This window comes from Panulirus ornatus, chromosome 69, assembly GCF_036320965.1.
Source record: "Panulirus ornatus isolate Po-2019 chromosome 69, ASM3632096v1, whole genome shotgun sequence".
Classification (NCBI taxonomy): Eukaryota; Metazoa; Arthropoda; class Malacostraca; order Decapoda; family Palinuridae; genus Panulirus; species Panulirus ornatus.
In genome coordinates this window covers 22,243,018-22,264,518 of record NC_092292.1, presented here as the reverse complement: position 1 = coordinate 22,264,518, position 21,501 = coordinate 22,243,018, and the positions used below count along the sequence as shown (strand labels likewise).

The 21,501-nt window shown below is 40.5% G+C and overlaps 1 protein-coding gene across 3 annotated transcripts in view; it reads right to left on the bottom strand.

The window, feature by feature from the left end:
* LOC139747670 (uncharacterized) overlaps positions 1-21,501 on the bottom strand; it is a 147,313-nt gene that overhangs the window by 8,928 nt on the left and 116,884 nt on the right. For 2 of the 3 annotated variants that reach the window (XM_071660243.1, XM_071660242.1), the window contains exon 3: positions 21,088-21,394. In XM_071660243.1, coding sequence (XP_071516344.1) covers positions 21,088-21,394 — 307 coding nt within the window. The remainder of the gene's footprint in view (positions 1-21,087; positions 21,395-21,501) is intronic. The other variant, XM_071660244.1, reaches the window with a different exon arrangement.

Sequence of the window (21,501 nt, the reverse complement as noted above, 5' to 3'; positions counted from 1 at the left end):
GCACCACCGATGTTTTGGTGGTGCAGAGAAGAGACACTTACTACGATGGAGGGATACAAAGATTCTACACCAGGGATTAGATAAGGGGAAAACACAGGAAGCAGCCCATACTGCCTTTAACAACAGCATCACCAAAGCAGGTAGCTTCACTCGGGCCAAAGTAGCAGGATAAATGGTGCTCTGTGAAAGGCCAGTTTATGGTAGGTAAGTGACAGCAATAAACCAATCAGGAATCAATGATACTCAGCATCCAGTTGCTTGATCCAATGGTTTTGCATATAAGCTTGTATACCTGTCATGGTGAATCGCTATTCTTCTGATGAAGATTTTCTTGAAACAAGTTGAAATGAATAACATTTTTGTTATCTTTAAATCATTGGTTGCAGTGAATAACACTTTTGAATGTGTTTGCTGATATGATGGCATATGTAGTGTTTGGAATGAAGAGGTATGCAGAGTAAGGGTCATAGTAAATGGTTTGATGTAAAGGGATAAATGGTTTGATGTAAAGGGATGAGTTAATGAAAGCCTTGAACAAGATGAAGTGAAGCAAAGCAGCTGGAGGGAATAGGGAATATGGCTGAATCCCTAAAGAAAGGAGGGTAACTGTTGTTTATTGTCCAGGATTTTTAATGTGTATGACCAAAGGTCTAGTATGACCAAAAGACTAGTGGAATGCCTGTATAGTGCCACTATATAAAAGCATGTGATAGAAAAATAGATGCTTGAATTACAGAGGTGCAAGTTTACTGAGTATACCTGCCGTGTTGTATGGGTATGTTGGTCGAGTCTCACACGGTATTAGACTATGAGTAATGTGACTTAAGGTGTGGCAAAGGATGTGAGGATCTGGTATTTGCTTTGTAGATTTGTCTGAGAAAAATGTGGAAGAAGAGAAGGATTTGTCTGTGGTATTTATGGATCAAGAGAAAGCATACAATAGTGCTGACAAAATGCCTTGTGAAAAGTGCTGTGAATACTGAGTGTGAGAGGAAAGACAAGACACAGTGAGTTGTTTCTATCAGGAGAAAGGCCTGTGTGTAAGATGTAAGAAAGGTGGGTGATTCCAAATCAAAGTGTGTCTACATCAATGGTGCTCCATGTCACAATGACTATTTAATGTTTATAGGTGGAATGATGAGGGTTCTGGAGGGATGGGTGGGTCTAAAGTATGCTAGGGGGGTACCTGAATGATGTCAATTGCTGTTTGCAGATAACATGACCAGTGGCAGATTCCAGTGAGAAACTTCAGAAGCTGGTGTCTGAGTTTGGTAGACTGTGAAAGAAGGTAAAAATGAAGGTGAACATGAGAAAGCTTAAGAAATTTAGCAGAGTGGCATCACAGGGGGGTTCCAGAGTGAGCACGAAAGGGGCAAACTTTGAAGAAGTGTTATAGATACCAGGGAGTGGACATGGCAGAAGACAGAATTATGCGAGCTGAAGCGAACCACAGGATGGATAAAGGGGTGAAAGTTCTGGGTGTATTGAAAGTGTGCAGAAAGAGAGTTCTCTGTCTGTGATGGCAAATATATGTGTTTCAGGATATAGTATGTGGGTGAATCAAGACCAAGGATGAGAAGAGTTCCTTAGTGCAGCAAGAAGAGGGAAGAAGTCCAATAAAACAATGTCTTCTAGTAGCATACAGATGAATGTAACATTAATTCTAGTTCCTATAAAGGAGAAAGACAAGTCCTGTGATAGATTAAGGTTGTTTGAATTCACAATTCTTGAGAAAAAAAGACCACCTACTGCACCAAGGTATATGTACACATAACTACCATGTTTCAAGTTAATCAGGCCAAAATTGAAGGAATAATGCTGTTGTGATCATTAGAGGAAGAAACAATGTCAAGGTTATTATCTCTTTCTCTATGTAGGGAGACCTACTCCTTTTTCTATTACTTCTTCCATACACTAAATTACATTCAGGACATTATCTCCCTTCTCACCTAATGACTAACTTCAGTCTCACAGTTCAATATACCATCGTGTTCACTTGTAGGTACTTAAATAATATTTAGATATTAATAACAATGATATTTTTCTATACCTATCTGACGTCTCTTGACTTAAGTGGGTAGCACCACATACAGATAACTAAGTCTGGCGGGGGGGGGGGGGGGGGGATCGTCTAACTCCTTCCTGTGTTCCTACTTTTGGAAATTAATTATACAGAAGGGAGGATCTTAAGCCCTCTTCCGTCCTTCGTCGCCTTTTAGAAGAAAGTCGGTATTTTCTCCCCTAACCTGGAGGCAAATAATAATTTTACCAGAGGAAAGGGTTAATAACAAGGATAATTTGACCACAAGAATCAATTCATAAGCCAGTGGTGGACTTCATGAAAGGGAAACAAATAATAGCACACCTCTGTAGAACACTGGAGAATAGAAGCAGAATGTGGCTGTGACAAAGGGTCACATCCCACAATCTCACACTCAAAGCCCATAGGATATATTCGCAGGCACAACACTCTGGCTGCATCTCACAACATACTCTACCAAAGCCAGCACCTCACAGACGTACACCACACTTCGTAGTCATGAAGAATGGCCACATCACATCCACAAGTGCAGGCTACACTTCCCAAGCATAGCTGCAGGCCACACCTCAGTCACAATTTCAGGCCACACTCCATGGTGACGGCTACAGGCCACAGTCACGTACTTCTCATCACGCCTTCTAGAGTCACTCTTGACTCACTGTCACTCCACCTGCCAGCACTATCAGCCTCTCGGCCGTAAATAAACCTGGATTTCCCAAAACTTTGGAGATTTTCTTTTACTAAATATCGTGGTGACACCTATTATGGATGCATGTTAGCCATGCAGAGTAATATAAATCCATTAATGATTACTCTGATCTAGTTGCTAAATACTCTCTTGACTGCCCAATATCTGTCATGATACAAGTCACCATACAAAAGAGTAATTCTCCAAAACAGTTCTATATCTGTCGCGTGTATTTAACTGTTATGCTTTTAACTACACCTAAGACAGGATTTACTATTGCTGAGGCGCACTTACCATTAACTTAATGTGCCAGATTAGAATGAAATTGCATTCATTTCCCCTTCCTAGGGCTGTCATAGTCACCCAGCATTAAGCAGAGGTAAATAAATATAAGGAGATGACTGTGAGTACTGCCGAACTCTTCCTACTTCATTAAAACTGTGCAGGACGTGATCAAACGATTCAGAATATCTTGCTTGTAGAGTATAACTTTAGAGGATCGTAACCAAACGGATCAGAACATATCCTCTTAGCATAGTTAATATAACTATGCTGGACATTACCAAACTAATCAGAACACATCCAGTTTGACTAAATCTTAAAAAGGCTCGAATCCATCCATTTCAATAGGGACAAGGTGACGTCAACGAGGTTGTCGCGTTAATCTTCCAGCAGGTGGCTGGTGGGCAAAAAAAAAGTGTTCAGAGTGCTTCTGGCTTTTCATTACTTTTGTGTTCTCTGCATGGCGTTTAGCGCTCTTTTCTTGTAAAAATCTCTTTCTACTTAAGCTTTTCGACATGATAAACAACTGTATCGACATCGAATTTGCCAAGGCAAACTGCGGGTTCAAATTGGAAAGAGACCCCAATTAAAAGAGACTTGACGGAAACCAATAAAAAAAATCAAACGGTCCAGACAATGACGTGAGAGTGTAAGGATTTCATCTCATCATTAGTAAGTAGTTACTTTGGTAAGTATTTTCGGATCTGATTCAAGCTATTTGTCAGGTGTATGCTTACGCCCAAATGCAAATGTACACAACAGTATACTTCCCTTACCATATTCAAGTTTGGCGTTTGCAACGCAGTTTAGAGATGGCCCTACTGAAGCTAAGTATTGGTGGGATGCAAGCTCCACCGTCATCCACTGGGTCAAATGGGGATACTTAAAAGAACAGAGCAACGTATATAGAAATCGTTTACCAATACAACATTATTCAAAACCCTAAAACTCATTTGTATAATTTACGGGACTTGTATGTTTTTATATCTTTTCAGGTGAAACTCCTGTGTCTGAATCTATCAATCATAAATGCCTCCCAATGGAAACATCAGCCCATGTCCTAGAGATATTAGACCAAATATCCGTGAAAAAATAAGAATCAGGCAGGTTTCTTGTTCACTTTAAAATCAGTATTTCTATTGTTTCTGCACCTTAAAATCCGAAGATTTATCATAAATTGACATCATATCACAGCTAAATCAGCCGCCATCGTTGTTTGGCCCTTAAATACATCCCCCTACTCCCTCCGGCATTTTGAGCAGGCACAGGAAATGAGGAGGGTTGTTGATTTAGTAATCAGCACTAAACAATTTGCGAAATGCCTGTTTATACTGTCTTTGGAAAACTTACAGCTTTGCTAGCCTTTCAGTCGAAACCCGGCTGATGGACTTATATAATAATAGACGCCATCCATTCGTTGGTCATTACATACGACCACAAAAAAAAAAAATACTCATGTACAAGTAATGAGAACACGATATAGATAAACCTGGAGTAATATAGAAGACTGGAAACACAAACGGACCCATCATTTTCATCTTCGTGGTGTTACGGTTAGAGTTAACGTGAGCCAATCACAGGCAGCCCAATGTTCAATACACACGTTTGAATCCTGATCGAGTCAATTGGTCCGCATTTAACTGGCTATTTACATTCCCCTAAGGACGAATGTGCACCTGGCGCAAGCTTTAGTATATATATATATATATATATATATATATATATATATATATATATATATATATATATATATATTTATATATATATATTATCCCTGAGGATAGGGGATTAAGAATACTTCCCACGTATTCCCTGCGTGTCGTAGAAGGCGACTAAAAGGGGAGGGAGCGGGGGGCTGGAAATCCTCCCCTCTCGTTTTTTTTTTTAAATTTTCCAAAAGAAGGAACAGAGGGGGCCAGTTGAGGATATTCCAAAAAAGGCCCAGTCCTCTGTTCTTAGCGCTACCTCGCTAATGCGGGAAATGGCGAATAGTTTAAAAGAAAGAAAAGAAAAATATATATATATATATATACGCATTCCTCGCCTGTCGTAGAAGGCGACTAGAGGGGACGGGAGCGGGGGGCCAGAAATCCTCCCCTCCTTGTATTTCTTAACTTTCTAAAATGGGAAACAGAAGAAGGAGTCACGCGGGGAGTGCTCATCCTCCTCGAAGGCTCAGACTGGGGTGTCTAAATGTGTGTGGATGTAACCAAGAGGTGAAAAAAGGAGAGATAGGTAGTATGTTTGAGGAAAGGAACCTGGATGTTTTGACTCTGAAACGAAGCTCAAGGGTAAAGGGGAAGAGTGGTTTAGGAATGTCTTGGGAGTAAAGTCAGGGGTTAGTGAGAGGACAAGAGCAAGGGAAGGAGTAGCAGTACTCCTGAAACACGAGTTGTGGGAGTATGTGATAGAATGTAAGAAAGTAAATTCTCGATTAATATGGGTAAAACTGAAAGTTGATGGAGAGAGATGGGTGATTATTGGTGCATATGCACCTGGGCATGAGAAGAAAGATCATGAGAGGCAAGTGTTTTGGGAGCAGCTGAATGAGTGTGTTAGTGGTTTTGATGCACGAGACCGGGTTACAGTGATGGGTGATTTGAATGCAAAGGTGAGTAATGTGGCAGTTGAGGGAATAATTGGTATACATGGGGTGTTCAGTGTTGTAAATGGAAATGGTGAAGAGCTTGTAGATTTATGTGCTGAAAAAGGACTAGTGATTGGGAATACCTGGTTTAAAAAGCGAGATATACATAAGTATACGTATGTAAGTAGGAGAGATGGCCAGAGAGCGTTATTGGATTACGTGTTAATTGACAGGAGCGCGAAAGAGAGACTTTTGGATGTTAATGTGCTGAGAGGTGCAACTGGAGGGATGTCTGATCATTATCTTGTAGAGGCTATGGTAAAGATTTGTATGGGTTTCAGAAAAGAAGAGTGAATGTTGGGGTGAAGAGGGTGGTGAGAGTAAGTGAGCTTGGGAAGGAGACTTGTGTGAGGAAGTACCAGGAGAGACTGAGTACAGAATGGAAAAAGGTGAGAACAATGGAAGTAAGGGGAGTGGGGGAGGAATGGGATGTATTTAGAGAATCAGTGATGGATTGCGCAAAAGATGCTTGAGGCATAAGAAGAGTGGGAGGTGGGTTGATTAGAAAGGGTAGTGAGTGGTGGGATGAAGAAGTAAGATTATTAGTGAAAGAGAAGAAAGAGACATTTGGACGATTTTTGCAGGGAAAAAATGCAAATGAGTGGGAGATGTATAAAAGAAAAAGACAGGAGGTCAAGAGAAAGGTGCAAGAGGTGAAAAAGAGGGCAAATGAGAGTTGGGGTGAGAGAGTATCATTAAATTTAAGGGAGAATAAAAAGATGTTCTGGAAGGAGGTAAATAAAGTGCGTAAGACAAGGGAGCAAATGGGAACTTCAGTGAAGGGCGCAAATGGGGAGGTGATAACAAGTAGTGGTGAGGTGAGAAGGAGATGGAGTGAGTATTTTGAAGGTTTGTTGAATATGTTTGATGATAGAGTGGCAGATATAGGGTGCTTTGGTCGAGGTGGTGTGCAAAGTGAGAGGGTTAGGGAAAATGATTTGGTAAACAGAGAAGAGGTAGTAAAAGCTTTGCGGAAGATGAAAGCCGGCAAGGCAGAAGGTTTGGATGGTATTGCAGTGGAATTTATTAAAAAAGGGGGTGACTGTATTATTGACTGGTTGGTAAGGTTATTTAATGTATGTATGACTCATGGTGAGGTGCCTGAGGATTGGCGGAATGCGTGCATAGTGCCATTGTACAAAGGCAAAGGAGATAAGAGTGAGTGCTCAAATTACAGAGGTATAAGTTTGTTGAGTATTCCTGGTAAATTATATGGGAGGGTATTGATTGAGAGGGTGAAGGCATGTACAGAGCATCAGATTGGGGAAGAGCAGTGTGGTTTCAGAAGTGGTAGAGGATGTGCGGATCAGGTGTTTGCTTTGAAGAATGTATGTGAGAAATACTTAGAAAAGCAAATGGATTTGTATGTAGCATTTATGGATCTGGAGAGGGCAAATGATAGAGTTGATAGAGATGCTCTGTGGAAGGTATTAAGAATATATGGTGTGGGAGGCAAGTTGTTAGAAGCAGTGAAAAGTTTTTATCGAGGATGTAAGGCATGTGTACGTGTAGGAAGAGAGGAAAGCGATTGGTTCTCAGTGAATGTAGGTTTGCGGCAGGGGTGTGTGATGTCTCCATGGTAGTTTAATTTGTTTATGGATGGGGTTGTTAGGGAAGTGAATGCAAGAGTTTTGGAAAGAGGGGCAAGTATGAAGTCTGTTGGGGATGAGAGAGCTTGGGAAGTGAGTCAGTTGTTGTTCGCTGATGATACAGCGCTGGTGGCTGATTCATGTGAGAAACTGCAGAAGCTGGTGACTGAGTTTGGTAAAGTGTGTGAAAGAAGAAAGTTCAGAGTAAATGTGAATAAGAGCAAGGTAATTAGGTGCAGTAGGGTTGAGGGTCAAGTCAATTGGGAGGTAAGTTTGAATGGAGAAAGACTGGAGGAAGTAAAGTGTTTTAGATATCTGGGAGTGGATCTGGCAGCGGATGGAACCATGGAAACGGAAGTGGATCATAGGGTGGGGGAGGGGGCGAAAATCCTGGGAGCCTTGAAGAATGTGTGGAAGTCGAGAACATTATCTCGGAAAGCAAAAATGGGTATGTTTGAAGGAATAGTGGTTCCAACAATGTTGTATGGTTGCGAGGCGTGGGCTATGGATAGAGTTGTGCGCAGGAGGATGGATGTGCTGGAAATGAGATGTTTGAGGACAACGTGTGGTGTGAGGTGGTTTGATCGAGTAAGTAACGTAAGGGTAAGAGAGATGTGTGGAAATAAAAAGAGCGTGGTTGAGAGAGCAGAAGAGGGTGTTTTGAAGTGGTTTGGGCACATGGAGAGAATGAGTGAGGAAAGATTGACCAAGAGGATATATGTGTCGGAGGTGGAGGGAACGAGGAGAAGTGGGAGACCAAATTGGAGGTGGAAAGATGGAGTGAAAAAGATTTTGTGTGATCGGGGCCTGAACATGCAGGAGGGTGAAAGGAGGGCAAGGAATAGAGTGATTGGAGCGATGTGGTATACCGGGGTTGACGTGCTGTCAGTGGATTGAATCAGGGCATGTGAAGCGTCTGGGGTAAACCATGCAAAGCTGTGTAGGTATGTATATTTGCGTGTGTGGACGTATGTATATACATGTGTATGGGGGTGGGTTGGGCCATTTCTTTCGTCTGTTTCCTTGCGCTACCTCGCAAACGCGGGAGACAGCGACAAAGCAAAAAAAAAAAAAAAAATATATATATATATATATATATATATATATATATATATATATATATATATATATATATATATATATATATATATACGTTGAAATGTATAGGTATGTATATGTGCGTGTGTGGAAGTGTATGTGTATACGTGTGTATGTGGGTGGGTTGGGCCATTCTTGCGTCCGCTTCTCTGCGCTATCTCGCTAACACGGGAGACGGCGACAAAGTATAATAAATAAATATATATATATATATATATATATATATATATATATAGAGAGAGAGAGAGAGAGAGAGAGAGAGAGACAGATAGACATATAGATAGAGAGACAGATAGATAGATATACTCTCAGCTCTCTTCTTCCACACACTTTACCAAACTCACCCAAATCAGCGACCAGCGCTGTATCATCAGCGAACAACTGACTCACTTCCCAGGCTCTCTCGTCTACAACGGACTGCATACTTGCCCCTCTTTCCAAAACTCTTGCATTCACCTCCCTAACAACCCCATCCATAAACAAATTAAACAACCATGGAGACATCACGCACCCCTGCCGCAAACCAACATTCACTGAGAACCAATGACTTTCCTCTCTTCCTAGTCGTACACATGCCTTACATCCTCGATAAAAAAAAAAAATTTCACTGCTTCTAACAACTTGCCTCCTACACCATATATTTTTGATAGCTTCCACAGAGCATCTCTATCAACTCTATCATATGCCTTCTCCAGATCCATAAATGCTACATACAAATCCATTTGCTTTTCTAAGTATTTCTCACATATATTCTTCAAAGCAAACACCTGATCCACACATCCTCTACCACTCCTGAAACCACACTGCTCTTCCCCTATCTGATGCTCTGGACATGCCTTCACCCTCTCAATCAATACCCTCACATATAATTTACCAGGAATACTCAACAAACTTATACCTCTGTAATTTGAGCACTCACTTTTATCCCGTTTGCCTTTGAACAATGGCACTATGCAAGCATTCCGCTAATCCTCAGGCACCTCACCATGAGTCATACATACATTAAATAACCTTACCAACCAGTCAACAATACAGTCACCCCCTTTTTTAATAAATTCCACTGCAATACCATCCAAACCCGCTGCCTTGCCGGCTTTCATCTTCCGCAGAGCTTTTACTACCTCTTCTCTGTTTACCAAATCATTCTCCCTAACCCTCTCACTTTGCACACCACCTCGACCAAAACACCCTATATCTGTCACTCTATCATCAAACACATTCAATAAACCTTCAAAATACTCACTCCATCGCCTTCTCACATCACCACTACTTGTTACCACCTCCCCAATAGCCCCCTTCACTGATGTTCCCATCTGTTCCCTTGTCTTACGCACTTTATTTACCTCCTTCCAAAACATCTTTTTATTCTCCCTGAAATCTAATGACACTCTCTCACCCCAACTCTCATTTCCCTTCTTTTTCACCTCTTGCACCTTTCTCTTGACCTCCTGCCTCTTTCTTTTATATATCTCCCACTCATTTGCATTAGTTCCCTGCAAAAATCGTCCAAATGCCTCTCTCTTCTCATTCGCTAATAACCTTACTTCTTCATCCCACCACTCATTACCCTTTCAAATCTGCCCACCTCCCACGCTTCTCATGCCACAAGCATCTTTTGCGCAAGCCATCACTGCTTCCCTAAATACATCCCATTCCTCCCCCACTCCCCTAACATCCTTTGTTCTCACCTCTTTCCATTCTGTACTCAGTCTCTCCTGGTTCTTCGTCACACAAGTCTCCTTCCCAAGCTCACTTACTCTCACCACTCTCTTCACCCCAACATTCTCTCTTCTTTTCTGAAAACCTCTCCAAGTCTTCACCTTTGCCCCCACAAGATAATGATCAGACATCCCTCCAGTTGCACCTCTCAGCACATTAACATCCAAAAGTCTCTCTTTCGCGCGCCTATCAATTAACATGTAATCCAATAACGCTCTCTGGCCATCTCTCCTACTTACATACATACACTTATGTATATCTCTCTTTTTAAACCAGGTATTCCCAATCACCAGTCCTTTATAAGTGCATAAATCTACAAGCTATTCACAATTTCCATTTAAAACACAGAACACCCCATGTACAGCAATTATTCCTTCAACTGCCACATTACTCACCTTTGCATTCATATCACCCATCACTATAACCCGGTCTCGTGCATCAAAACTACTTACACACACACTCAGCTGCTCCTGAAACACTTGCCTCTCATGATTTTTCTTCTCATACCCAGGTGCATATGCACCAATAATCACCAATCGTTCTCCATCAACTTTCAGTTTCACCCATATCAATCTAGAGTTTACTTTCTTACACTCTATCACATACTCCCACCACTCCTGTTTCAGGAGTAGTGCTACTGCTTCCCTTGCTCTTGTCCTCTCACTAACCCCTGACTTTACTCCCAAAACATTCCCAAACCACTCTTCCCCTTTACCCTTGAGCTTCGTTTCACTCAGAGCCAAAACATCCAGGTTCCTTTCCTCAAACATACTACCTATCTCTCCTTTGTTCTCATCTTGGTTACATCCACACACATTTAGACACCCCAATCTGAGCCTTTGAGGAGGATGAGCACTCCCCGCATGACTCCTTTTAGAAAGTTAAAATACAAGGAGGGGATAAGAGCAAGGTTATTAGGTACAGTTGGGTTGAGGGACAAGTCAATTGGGAGGTAAGTCTGGATGGAGAAAAACTGGAGGAAGTGAAGTGTTTTAGATATCTGGGAGTGGATTTGGCAGCGGATGGAAACATGAAAGCAGAAGTGAATCATAGGGTGGGGGAAAGGGCGAAAGTTCTGGGAGTGTTGAAAAATGTGTGGAAGTCGAGAACGTTAGCTTGGAAAGCAAAAATGGGAATATTTGAAGGAATAGTGGTTCCAACAATGATATATGGTTGCAAGGCGTGGGCTGTAGATAGAGTTGTGCGGAGGAGGGTGGATGTGCTGGAAATTAGACGTCTGACGACAATGTGTGGTGTGAGGTGGTTTGATCGAGTAAGTAATGAAAGGGTAAGGGAGATGTGTGGTACTAAAAAGAGTGTGGTTGAGACAGCAGAGAAGGGTGTTTTGAAATGGTTTGGTCACATGGAGAGAATGAGTGAGGAAAGATTGACAAAGAGGATATATGTGGCAGAGGTGGAGGGAACGAGGAGAAGTGGGAGACCAAATTGGTGGTGGAAAGATGGAATGAAAAAAATTCTGAGTGATCGGGGCCTGAACATGAAGGAGGGTGAAACGCGTGCAAGGAATAGAGTGAACTGGAACGATGTTCTATACCGGGGTCGACGTGCTGGCAATGGATTGAACCAGGGCATGTGAAGCGTCTGGGATAAACCATGGAACGTTTTGTGGGGCCTGGATTTGGAAAGGGAGCTGTGGTTTTGGTGCATTATACATGACAGCTAGAGACTGAGTGTGAGCGAATGTGGCCTTTGTTGTCTTTCCTAGCACTATCTCGCGCACATGCGGGGGGAAGGGGTTGTCATTTTATGTGTGGCGGGGTGGCGAAGGGAATAAAATAAGGGCAGACAGTATGAATTATGTACATGTGTGTATATGTATATGTCTGTGTGTGTGTATATATATATGTATACATTGAGATGTATAGGTATGTATATTTGCGTGTGTGGATGTGTATGTATATACATGTGTATGTGGGTGGGTTGGGCCATTCTTTCGTCTGTTTCCTTGCGCTACCTCGTTAGACAGCGACAATGGAAAATAATAATAATAATAATAATAATAATAATAATAATAATAATAATAATAATAATAATAATAAATATATATCCCTGGGGATAGGGGAGAAAGAATACTTCCCATGCATTCCTCACGTGTCGTAGAAGGCGACTAAAGGAGACGGGAGCATGGGGCTAGAAACCCTCCCCTCCTTGTATTTTAACTTTCTAAAAGGGGAAACAGAAGGAGTCACGCGGGGAGTGCTCATCCTCCTCGAAGGCTCAGATTGGATGTGTGTGGATGTAACCAAGATGAGAAAAAAGGAGAGATAGGTAGTATGTTTGAGGAAAGGAACCTGGATCTTTTGGCTCTGGGTGAAACGAAGCTCAAGGGTAAAGGGGAAGAGTGGTTTGGGAATGTCTTGGGAGTAAAGTCAGGGGTTAGTGAGAGGACAAGAGCAAGGGAAGGAGTAGCACTACTCCTGAAACAGGAGTGGTGGGAGTATGTGATAGAGTGTAAGAAAGTAAACTCTAGATTGATATGGGTAAAACTGAAAGTGGATGGAGAGAGAGGGGTGGTTATTGGTGCATATGCACCTGGGTATGAGAAGAAAGATCATGAGAGGCAAGTGTTTTGGGAGCAGCTGAGTGAGTGTGTTAGTAGTTTTGATGCACGTGACTGGGTTATAGTGATGGGTGATTTGAATGCAAAGGTGAGTAATGTGGCAGTTGAGGGGACAATTGGTGGACATGGGGTGTTCAGTGTTGTAAATGGAAATTGTGAAGAGCTTGCAGATTTATATGCTGAAAAAGGACTAGTGATTGGGAATACCTGGTTTAAAAAGAGAGATATACACATGCATACGTATCTAAGTAGGAGAGATGGCCAGAGAGCGTTATTGAATTACGTGTTAATTGATAGGCGCGCGAAAGAGAGACTTTTGGATGTTAATGTGCTGAGAGGTGCAACTGGAGGGATGTCTGATCATTATCTCGTGGAGGCGAAGGTGAAGATTTGTAGAGGTTTTCAGAAAAGAAGAGAGAATGTTGGGGTAAAGAGAGTGGTGAGAGTAAGTGAGCATGGGAAGGAGACTTGTGTGACGAGGTACCAGGAGAGACTGAGTACAGAATGGAAAAATGTGAGAACAAAGGACGTAAGGGGAGTGGGGGAGGAATGGGATGTATTTAGGGAAGCGGTGATGGCTTGCGCAAAAGATGCTTGTGGCATGAGAAACGTGGGGGGTGGGCAGATTAGAAAGGGTAGTGAGCGGTGTGATGAAGTAAGATTATTAGTGAAAGAGAAGAGAGAGGCATTTGGACGATTTTTGCAGGGAAATAATGGTAATGACTGGGAGATGTAAAAAAGAAAGAGGCAGAAGGTCAAGAGCAAGGCGCAAGAGGCGAAAAAGAGGGCAAATGAGAGTTGAGGTGAGAGAGTATCTTTAAATTTTAGGGAGAATAAAGAGAAAGTGTGCGAAAGAAGAAAGTTGAAAGTAAATGTGAATAAGAGCAAGGTTATTAGGTACAGTAGGGTTGAGGGTCAAGTCAATTGGGAGGTAAGTTTGAATGGAGAGGAAGTGAAGTGTTTTAATATCTGGGAGTGGATTTGGCAGCAGATGGAACCATGGAAGCGGAAGTGAATAATACGGTGGGGGAGGGGGCGAAAATTCTGGGAGCATTGAAGAATGTGTGGAAGTCGATAATATAATCTCGGAAAGTAAAAATGGGTATGTTTGAAGGAATAGTGCTTCCAACAATGTTGTATGGTTGCGAGGTGTGGGCTATGGATAGAGTTGTGCAGAGGAGGGTGGATATGCTGGAAATGAGATGTTTGAGGACAATATGTGGTGTGAGGTGGTTTGATCGAGTAATAACAGGGTAAGAGTGATGTGTGGTAATAAAAAGAGTGTGGTTGAGAGAACAGAAGTGGGCGTTTTGAAATGGTTTGGTCACATGGAGAGAATGAGTGAGGAACGATTGACAAAGAGGATATATGTGTCTGAGGTGGAGGGAACGAGAAGTGGGAGACCTAATTGGAGGTGGAAAGATGGAGTGAAAAAGATTTTGAGTGATCGGGGCCTGAACATGCAGGAGGGTGAAAGGCGTGCAAGGAATAGAGTGAATTGGAACGATGTGGTATATCGGGTTTGACGTGCTGTCAATGGATTGAACCAGGGCATGTGAAGTGTGGGGCCTGGATGTGGAAAGGGAGCTATGGTTTCGGTGCATTATTACATGACAGCTAGAGACTGAGTGTGAACGAATGGGGTATTTGTTGTCTTCCTAGTGCTACCTCGTTCACAGGAGGGGGGAGAGGGTTGTTATTTCATGTGTGGCAGGGTGGCGATGGGAATGAATAAAGGCAGACAGTATGAATTATGTACATGTGTATATATGTATATGTCTGAGTGTGTATATATGTGTATACGTTGAGATGTATAGGTATGTATATTTGCGTGTGTGGACGTGTATGCATATACATGCGTATGTGGGTGGGTTGGGCCATTCTTTCGTCTGTTTCCTTGCGCTACCTCGCTAACGCGGGAGACAGCAATAAAGCAAAATAAAATAAAAAATAAAAAGACGTTTTGGAAGGCGGTAAATAAAGTGCGTAAGACAAGGGAGCAAATGGGAACATCAGTGAAGGGGGCTAATGGGGAGGTGATAACAAGTAGTGGTGATGTGAGAAGGAGATGGAGTGAGTATTTTGAAGGTTTGTTGAATATGTTTGATGACAGAGTGGCAGATATAGGGTGTTTTGTTCGAGGTGGTGTGCAAAGTGAGAGAGTTAGGGAGAATGATTTGGTAAACAGAGAAGAGGTAGTAAAAGCTTTGCGGAAGATGAAAGCCTGCAAGGCAGCGGGATTGGATGGTATGGCAGTGGAATTTATTTAAAAAGGGGGGTGACTGCATTGTTGACTGGTTGGTAAGGTTATTTAATGTATGTATGACTCATGGTGAGGTGCCTGAGGATTGGCGGAATGCTTGCATAGTGATATTGTACAAAGGCAAAGGGGATAAGAGTGAGTGCTCAAATTACAGGGGTATAAGTTTGTTGAGTATTCCTGGTAAATTATATGGGAGGGTATTGATTGAGAGGGTGAAGGCATGTACAGAGCATCAGATTGGGGAAGAGCAGTGTGGTTTCAGGAGTAGTAGATGATGTGTGGATCAGGTGTTTGCTTTGAAGAATGTATGTGAGAAATACTTAGAAAAAAAAAATGGATTTGTATGTAGCATTTAGGGATCTGGAGAAGGCATATGATAGAGTTGATAGAGATGCTCTGTGGAAGGTATTAAGAATATATGGTGTGGGAGGTAAGTTGTTAGAAGCACTGAAAAGTTTTTATCGAGGATGTAAGGCATGTGTGTGTGTAGGAAGAGAGAAAAGTGATTGGTTCTCAGTGAATGTTGGTTTGGGGCAGGGGTGCATGATGTCTCCATGGTTGTTTAATTTGTTTATGGATGGGATTGTTAGTGAGGTGAATGCAAGAGTTTTGGAAAGAGGGGCAAGTAAGCAGTCTGTTGTGGATGAGAGAGCTTGGGAAGTGAGTCAGTTGTTCGCTGATGATACAGCGCTGGTGGCTGATTCAGGTGAGAAACTACAGAAGCTGGTGACTGAGTTTGGTAACATGTGTGAAAGAAGAAAGCTGAGAGTAAATGTGAATAAGAGCAAGGTTATTAGGTACAGTAGAGTTGAGGGACAAGTCAATTGGGAGGTATGTTTGAATGGAGAAAAACTGGAGGAAGTGAAGTGTTTTAGATATCTGGGAGTGGATTTGTTAGCGGATGGACCCATGGAAGCAGAAGTGAGTCACAGGGAGGGGGAAGGAGCAAAAGTTCTGGGAGTGTTGAAAAATGTGTGGAAGTCGAGAACATTATCTTGGAAAGCAAAAATGGGTATATTTGAAGGAATAGTGATTCCAACAATGTTATATGGTTGCGAGGCATGGGCTATAGATAGAGTTGTGCGGAGGAGGGTGGATGTGCTGGAAATGAGATGTTTGAGGACAGTATGTGGTGTGCAGTGGTTTGATCGAGTAAGTAATGAAAGGGTAAGAGAGATGTGTGGTAATAAAAAGAGTGTGGTTGAGAGAGCAGAAGAGGGTGTTTTGTAGTGGTATGGTCACATGGAGAGAATGAGTGAGGAAAGATTGACAAAGAGGATATATGTGTCAGAGGTGGAGGGAACGAGGAGAAGTGGGAGACCAAATTGGAGGTGGAAAGATGGAGTGAAAAAGATTTTGAGTGATCGGGGCCTGAACATGCAGCAGGGTGAAAGGCGTGCAAGGAATAGAGTGAATTGGATCGATGTGGTATACCTGGGTCGACATGCTGTCAATGGATTGAACCAGGGCATGTGAAATATATATATATATATATATATATATATATATATATATATATATATATATATATATATTCATACTATTTCGCCATTTCCCGCGTCAGCGAGGTAGCGTTAAGAACAGAGGACTGGGCCTCTGAGGAAACATCCTCATCCAGCCCCCTTCTCTGTTCCTTCCTTTGGATAAAAAGAAAAAAAAAGAGAGAGGGGAGGATTTCCAGCCCCCCGCTCCCTTCCCTTTTAGTCGCCTTCTACGACATGCAGGGAATACGTGGGAAGTATTCTTTCTCCCCTATCCCCAGGGATAATATATATATATATATATATATATATATATATATATATATATATATATATATATATATATATATATATATATATACATGCATACGTTGAGATGTATAGGTATGTATATTTGCGTGTGTGGACGTGTATGTATATACATGTGTATGTGGGTGGGTTGGGCCATTCTTTCGTCTGTTTCCGTGCGCTACCTCACTAACGCGGGAGACAGCGACAAAGTATAATATATAAATAATATATTCCTATGAGTCCACGGGGAAAATGAAACACAGTAAGTTCCCAAGTGCACTTTCGTGTAATAATCACATCAGGGGAGGTACAAGAAGGAAATATAACAGTCAGTTGATATACAGCAAAGAGACGTAGCTAGGACGCCATTTGGTAAACATGCGATTGTCCAAGTCAGACTATGAGCGTATCATAATCTTATCATGTGGACAAGGTGAATTGTTTACAGATTTTATCAACAATAAATTTATCCAATTTGTAAAGACTATGACTATTATTAAAATCATAATTCTTTGAGTATCTAATAATAGAAGATTCAATGATATTTCTCGTGGTAACGGAGTTAGAGTTAATTACTGAGATGGCAATACTCCAGTCAATACAGTGGTCATAATTTCTAATATGATTAAACAAGACATTTGATTCTTGTCCTGTTCCTTACCAGTCTGCTCAACATAAAACTTATAATTTCTACATGGTACTCTATAGCTGCATCCTGAGAACTTTCTGGTGAGTTCCTCCTAATTAAGATATTCCCTATAGTATTGTTGTTGCTAAAGGCAACATTTCCATTAAAGGATTTAAGCAACATGGGAAGTAAAATTATTATTAACAGAGAGAACTAAAAGGTTCTTGGTGTCAGGGGGAGGTTTGGGTTCAGCTCTAAAATTATTTCTTTGCCAACTGAAGGGATTTATCAGTAAAAGATCTAGGGTACTTACTTAGATCCAATAGAATATATCTTCTCAAACTCATCATCAATAAACTCTGGACTGCAAATATGTAATGCCTAAAGGAACATTGACTGGAATGATGATAATGTAACTCTGTTGAGCTGAGTCATAATGGTAGGTTTTCTGTATATGCTAAAAATATTTCCATCCCTATGGATCATGCAATCTAAAAATGGTAACGTACCATTATTTTCAATTTCTACAATAAAGCTGATGGACAGTACTAAATTGTTAAGTAAAGGGAAAAATGTTTGTAAATTTTCATTTGTTGGCCAAGAACGAAGAACATCATTTACATACCTAAACCAAATTGCAGTAGAAGGTAAGATATCCTTTAGTAACTTTGTTTTAAAGAATTCCATGTATAGATTTCTTAATACATGTGAAAGAGGGTTACCCATTGCCATACCAAATTTTTGAGTATAAGATTCTCCACTAAATTGAAATACAAATTGAAATACAGTCTTTTATTTGCAATTTTATCAATTCAATAAAAAGACTTTGAAACAAGTAAATGAATATCATCCAGTACATCAAATAAATATTCTAAGGTCATCATCTGGAACTTTGGTGAACAGAGATGAAGCATCAAAACTACCCAGTTTGAAATTAAGATTAACTTGGATATCATTAAGCTTGTTAACTAAATCTACATTGTTTATGATATTAGAATATGATATCTTACCCACGAATGGGATTGATATAGAAACTAACTACCTTGACAATTTATGTGTGATGGAGCCCACTGAACTCACTGTAGGTCTTGCAGGAAAATTTGATTTATGTGTTTTGATAAGTCCATACATATATGGCAATAAAGGGGACAAAGATGACAAACTTTTGATGAGAGAACAATTACCGTTCAACAACTTCAATTCTTCATTGAAATGAGAAGTAATTGCTTCTAGGGTATCCTTACTGTGTTTAAAGTATGTCGTTTCATCACTTAAAAACCTTTACAGATGTTAATTTCATCATTAGATGATTTACTGTATTTTTCTAAATTACTGAAAGATTTTGTTGTATCAACACAGTTGGATTCCCTGTTAGAGCACAAAAAACTTAATCTGTAGCACATCTACACAAAGAATCCTTGTCTAGTTGTTCATTAGACAGGTTTATCACAAAGGAAGGGTTTGATTTCTTAGTCCAATCATTGTTTTCAATAAGAAGTTCTAACTTACAGTTCAGTTCCCTTTGAAGCCTATTCCGTTCACTTCTTAATCGATTATAGCAGTAGTCAAACATACCCCTCCTTTGTGATAAACGTGTCCAGTAAACACCTAGACAAGGATTCTTTGTTTGTGTACCTAGGCTATGGATTAAGTTTTGTGTGCTCTAAAAGGGAAGCTAACTCTGATGATATCACAAAATCAATCTGTAATTTAGAGAAATACAGTAACTTATCTAATAATGAAAGTAACATCTGTAAGAGTTTAGTGTATCCCAGTTTGGATCCTAATTGCCCTAAAACGTTTATCAGAGCTATTAACACATAAAAAAACTGATATACATATTACTAAAGCAGATAAGGCTAACACAGTTGTGATTATGGACAAAAGTAATTATTTATCTAAAATGAATTATCTTTTAAGTGATGAAACAACATACTTTAAACACAGTAAGGATACCCTAGAAGCAATTAATTCTCAATTCAATAAAAAAAAATGTTGTTGTAGTTGAAAGGTAATGATTCTCTAATCAAAAGTTTGTCATCTTTGTCCCCTTCATTGCCATATATGTATGGACTTATCAAAACACAAACCAAATTTTCCAGCAAGACCTACAGTGAGTTCTGTGGGTTCCATCACATATAAATTGTCTTTGCCATATATGTATGGACTTACCAAAATGCATATAAAATTTTCCTGCAAGATCTATATTGAGTTCAGTGGGATCCATCACATATAAACTGTCAAAAAGGTTAGTTTCTTTATCAAGACCATTTATGGGTAAGATATCAAATTCTGATATCATGAACAATGTCGTTTAGTTAACAAGCTTAATGATATCAAAGCTAATTTTGATTTCAAACTGGTTTGATGTTTCATCTCTGTTCACAAAAGTTCCACTTGAGTTCCATTCACCTGTTTCTAAGTCTGTATTTATTGAACTAATAAAATTGTGTACAAAAGACTGTGTATTTCAATTAAATGGAGAATGTTATGTTCAGAAATTTGGTATGGCAATGGGTAACCCTCTTTCACATGTAATTAGTAATCTTTATATGGAATCCTTTGAAACAAAGTTACTAAAGGATATCTTACCTTCTACTGCAAATTTGGTTTAGGTATGTAGATGATGTTCTTCGTGTCTTGGCCAACAAATGAAAATTTACAAACATTTTTCCCTTTACTTAACAATTTAGTACCATCCATCAGCTTTATTGTAGAAATTGAAAATAATGGTACGTTACCATTTTTAGATTGCATGATCCATAGGGATGGAAACATTTTTAGCATAAACAGAAAACCTACCATTGTATCCATTATGACTCAGCTCAACAGAGTTACATTATCATCATTCCAGTCAATGTTCCTTTAGGCATTATGTATTTGCAGTCCAGAGTTTATTGATGATGAGTTTGAGAAGATATATTCTATTAGATCTAAGTTAAAGTACCCTAGATCTTTCATTGATAAATCTCTTAAGTTGGCAAAGAAATAATTTTAGAGCTGAACCCAAACCTCCCCCTGACACCAAGAACCTTTTAGTTCTCTCTGTTAATAATAATTTTACTTCCCATGTTGCTTAAATCCTTTAATGGAAATGTTGCCTTTAGCAACAACAATACTATAGGGAATATCTTAATTAGGAGGAACTCACCAGAAAGTTCTCAGGATGCATCTATAGAGTACTATGTAGAAATTATAAGTTTTATGTTGAGCAGACTGGTAAGGAACAGGACAAGAATCAAATGTCCTGTTTAATCATATTAAAAGTTATGACCATGTAAAGTTCTGTGGGGCTTGGATGTGGAAAAGGAGCTGTGGTTTCGTTGCATTATACATGACAGCTAGAGATTGAGTGTGAACGAATGTGGCCTTTGTTGTCTTTTCCTAGAGCTACCTTGTGCACATGCAGTGGGAGGGGGTTGTTATTTCATGTGTGACAGGGTGGCGATGGGAATGAATTAAGGCAGACAGTATGAATTTTGTACATATGTATATATGTATATGTCTGTGTGTGTATATATATGTTGAGATATATAGGTATGTATATTTGCGTGTGTGGACGTGTATGTATATACATGTGTATGTGGGTGGGTTGGACCATTCTTTTGTCTGTTTCTTTGAGCTACCTCGCCAACGTGGGAGACAGCAACAAGGTAAAATAATGAATAAATAAATAAAAAAAACCATACACGTACTTATACACTCAAGGTTAAGAGACAGGACAACATGATTGAAAATCTCTCCCCATGACACATGCATAATAATCGCATGATACTCACGAACTTATCTTGCACTCCCCTTCCTCCTTTTTGGCTGTAAAAGAAAATGAGGTAGTGGACGAAGGCGTTTTTGGGTTCGACAACACTAAAGAAATGGGTGAGGACTTAGAGGCAAGACAGGGGTCCTTGGACGTGGATGTTGTAGCCGAGGAGCCTGACAACAGCAGCGAGCCGTTCTTGATCTTCTGCTCAAGCCAGTTGAAGCCCTTGATCTCTTGGGCCAGACGACGGCCCCTCTCTTCCTCGTGCAGCACTTCACGTCTCAGCTGGGCCTCTTGCAATGCCGAGGTCTTGGTCACACTACCTGCTGGAGTGGTCACAATCAGAGTCATGTCATGAAAGGCATTACAGGAATTAAGTCAAGAGAGAGAGAGAGAGAGAGAGAGAGAGAGAGAGAGAGAGAGAGAGAGAGAG